Source organism: Artemia sp. Qi Xiang Cuo, chromosome 2, assembly GCF_049724085.1.
Source record: "Artemia sp. Qi Xiang Cuo chromosome 2, ASM4972408v1, whole genome shotgun sequence".
Classification (NCBI taxonomy): domain Eukaryota; kingdom Metazoa; phylum Arthropoda; class Branchiopoda; order Anostraca; family Artemiidae; genus Artemia; species Artemia sp. Qi Xiang Cuo.
In genome coordinates this window covers 80591701-80595590 of record NC_142795.1, presented here as the reverse complement: position 1 = coordinate 80595590, position 3890 = coordinate 80591701, and the positions used below count along the sequence as shown (strand labels likewise).

Genomic DNA, 3890 nt, shown 5'->3' with positions numbered 1-3890 from the left:
TTTCTGAAAGTTTTTAGTTTCAGTATGTGCTTACAACTACGCTTCACAAAAATTTCAGGTAAATACACAAAAAAAAAAAAAAAAACTACCACGAAAAATGAAATTCAAAGTAAAAAACAAATAATAATAAAGTCCGATTGGACAGACCAAATTCGACCAAACCAAACCCTCTTCTGTTTCCCAGGGACCGGGTTCGTTCGCGTTCATCTTCCATTTTCTGCATCTATCAATCAGAGCGGGCGGAATCTCCCACTCCGAAACACATCTTGTGTCTCGGAGGCAGAGTTGCTTGGAGTGCATGAGAACTCCAACTGTTTCGATATTTAATCGGTTTCGCCCAGCCGTCTTGATAATATTTAAACTGGAAAACTGCCGCTCTGCACCGGCTGAAGCATGGGGCAAAGCACAGAGGGTTAGCATAAACTTGGGGAGCACTCGGAACATGGCTTTCCCGCTACCATCTTTCAGTTTGGTAAGCCTCTTCCAGAATGTAGGAGGACACACTAAATCTGATTCTGATATTATTTCTGAAATAAATTCACTTCCTCGTACTCACTATTAAGGTCCTCCAGCATCTTCATCCTCTCCCCTTCCGTTCTGCAGTCTCTAACAGCAACATGTTTAAACCTTTGTAGAAGAGGGAAAAGTGACATAGTTTCGTTGCTCATAGCTTTCAGTGAGTCCAGAAGTTCTAAAGATGTAAGAACAGGGTCATCCAGTCTTATCCTAGTACTAATTTACTTAGCAAGTTCAATAAGATATGCAAGGCAGGCTTTCTAAATAGCTTACAACCAGTGACGTTGATCTTCCACTGACAGGCTTTCAAAGTGCAACTCGGTATTCATCTCAAGTTTAAGGTTTTCAAGCTTCAAAAAGTTTTCAGGCCTGCTCACGTTCAGGGAAGTAAAGTTACCTTTGAGCTTCTCAGAACGAAGGAAACACTGCAGAGTAGACAAGTAAAGCTAGCGGGTACGTCTCAAAAGGCAATGAATCCTTGTTCCGTGTGACTGGAACTCAAGGTTGAACTTGTTGATCTTTGCCAGTATATACGAGAGGAAGTACAAGTAGGCCTTATTCACGTCTATATCCATTGCACTTAGCAGCTTTTTGGCTTTATGCCTTGTAGAGCTGTCTAACGATGTTAGGGACAAGTCTGTCAGATACAAATGCAAGGCTGGCCACTATTCAAGTAATCTGTTAATTCCAGCTTCAAGTGACAACCAGTGTGTGCCGCTAATCTGCAGAAGTCTGTCGTTGGCATCTTCACAAAACTCCTGGAAAACCTTCAGTCCCAACTGTCTCATAGGGCTTGCGCTTATGAAGTTTATGAATTCCTTCACGAAAGTTTCGACTTCAGCAGGTAAGTGCTTCGCTGAAACCGAAGCACACAATGCAGCAGTATGACAAGTGCAACCAAGGACAAACAGCTGCGGATTTTCACACAGCAGCTGGGCTGCAAGGCCGTTTTCGCGCCCCATATTGACCGACGCATTAGCAAGACCAAGCCCAATCATATTTTCTAATGGAACGTCAGCTTTCTTAAAGTACTTCCTAAGAAGATTCTTTTGTCCACTTTCAGTTGCGTCGTCCACCTCTAGTAGTGCCAGGAATCCTTCCCTCACGGTATTCTCACTGTCTACATACTTCACAATAACAACTAGGACTTTGTATCTGATCTGTCTGTGCTTTCGTTGGCGATTATTGAAAAAAATTCTTCTGAAGAACAGATGCTAAAGTGTCGTCGCCATGAAATCCTATAACATTTTTAATAATGCCAGTCAATTTAGTTCCCTTCATTTCAACAAGCTTGGCTGTAGCTGAATCCCAAAAAGACTTTTTCAAAACGGGAACGAGAGTATCAATTTTTTTCAGAGGAATATCTTCAGCTGCAACCCATGCTGCAAGGCGTAATTCAGCAGCTGACACCATCCTATCACCGTTCTATTTTTCCTGCCTTTGCTCGTTTCCAACTGCTCCCTCAACTGTCAGCTGTCCCAATGCTGCTTTTACGTTCTTCTTATAAAGCTCACTAGTTGCGTTATTCTTCATGACAGTCAAACTTCCCGTCAGTTTTCGCTGACAGTATCTGCAATAGGCCTTTTTGCCTTCGTCTGGTGATTGAATAAGGAAAGGTTTCAGCACTGAATCAGTCAACCACTCTGGTCGAAACTTCTCTGCATAGTGCATCTTCTTAGACTTGTGACAAACAGACTTCGTACGAGTCTCTGAGTCCTCAGCCAGATCGACTATGGCAGATGCAGATGCAATTTCATCCGATTCCTGCAAAACACTGCTTTCTAAAATTTCTATTGATTCTTGAACACAGTCCGGCCTAGTATCTTTTGGGGCAGCATTGTCTGTCTCAGCGTTAGCTATCTCTATTCTGTCTTCAGGACCGGTCTTTTTTGCAGAAGCTATATGGTACGAAGTTTGCTGATTGGCACGCGTTTTCTGCTTGTTCAATGTGGGTAGGAAACTGTCTAATGTTCGGTGCTGGCTGACAAGTGGAGCTTTCCTCTTTCCAGACATTCTGAAAAACCGAAACGAAAATTAATCACCGAATATCCATCACTTCCAGACAAGGGCGGATCCAGGATTTTTTTTTCGGGGGGGGGGGGGGTACTAATTTTTGACTCAGTTTTCGACTAATTTTACTGATTTTTACCTAGGTTTTACTAATTTTCAACTTATTTTCGACTCGGTCAAAAGTTTCAGGGGGGGGGGGGTTCAAACCGGGTAACCCCCCCCCCCTCTCCTGGATACGGCCTTGCTTCCAGAACTAGTTTCCGGTGAATGGCGAATCAGGGTTTTCAAGCAAAGTAACAATGTAAGTTAGACATAGTAGCTTAAAGGTAAACTCTAGTATTAAAATAAATGGACTTTAAGTGGACAAGTTTAATAGTTGAATTTTTTCTGATTTTTTTACCTACAAAACACTGATATGCTAATTTGCACCTTTACCAAGATAGCTAAGAAATAAACATACCATTGGATTCAGAGTTCAATCCATTATCTGAATATAGCAAACATGTCAACCGGAAGTTCCCTTCATAAATTTGAAAAATTTAGGAATTTTCCAGGTTTCAGAATTTAAAATCCCTAGTTTTGCCTTAGTTTTTGGCTTGCTTGAGATCAGGGGTCAAGGCTTGTGTTTTGGTTCAGTGCTTCTGTTTCTCTTTTCTATTTATTGTTTCCTGTTGATTACTGCATCTTTTGGGAGCCTCACACTCCTTTATTTGATATGGTATATAAACAAATTTCACTGAATTTAAAAACTTTGACCTCAAAAAGTATTTAGCATTGAACTTGGAATTGAAAGCCCAGAATATCGAAATTTTTTTCCTCATTCATCAGCTAAACAATGACTATACTTATGATAAAAGCTATGACAAAGCTATGACAGTGTTAAAGTTATGACAAAAGCTATGACCATACTTATGACAAATGTTAGAGAAAAATACTTATTGCCTGAAATGAGAGTCAAGAAATAAAATGAACACAATTGTGTCTTATGAAAAGTCAATGAAAAGACAAATATACAAGAATCAGTTCTAAAAAGGTGCCAGAAAAAACCTTAACTGTCACAAAACAAAATAGAGTATTGTTGAAACCAGGGTAAAGTTGCAGATTATTTCCCCCCTGATAAAAACCAATTATTTCCTACTGTATATTATTCAGTCAATTAAGCTGTAAAGTTTCACAGATACTGTCCAGTAGAACCAGAATATAAACAAATATTTTCTTACTGTATATCCCAGTTCTATTGGTAGGGCCTCCACCCTACACTACAGGGAGAACTAAACTGTACCTTTACCAAAGCCAGTGACATAGCCAGCTGGCCAAAGGCCCTTAGTTTTCAATTCTTTTTTCAAAGTTTCTATCACTACAAG

General features: G+C 40.2%; 1 protein-coding gene across 1 annotated transcript; it reads right to left on the bottom strand.

The window, feature by feature from the left end:
- Positions 1 to 1181: 1181 nt before the first annotated feature.
- On the bottom strand, positions 1182 to 1514 carry LOC148955671 (uncharacterized). Its single transcript, XM_089107878.1, has one exon. The coding sequence runs from the start codon at positions 1512 to 1514 to the stop codon at positions 1182 to 1184; it is 333 nt and encodes a 110-aa protein (XP_088964004.1).
- Positions 1515 to 3890: the final 2376 nt, after the last annotated feature.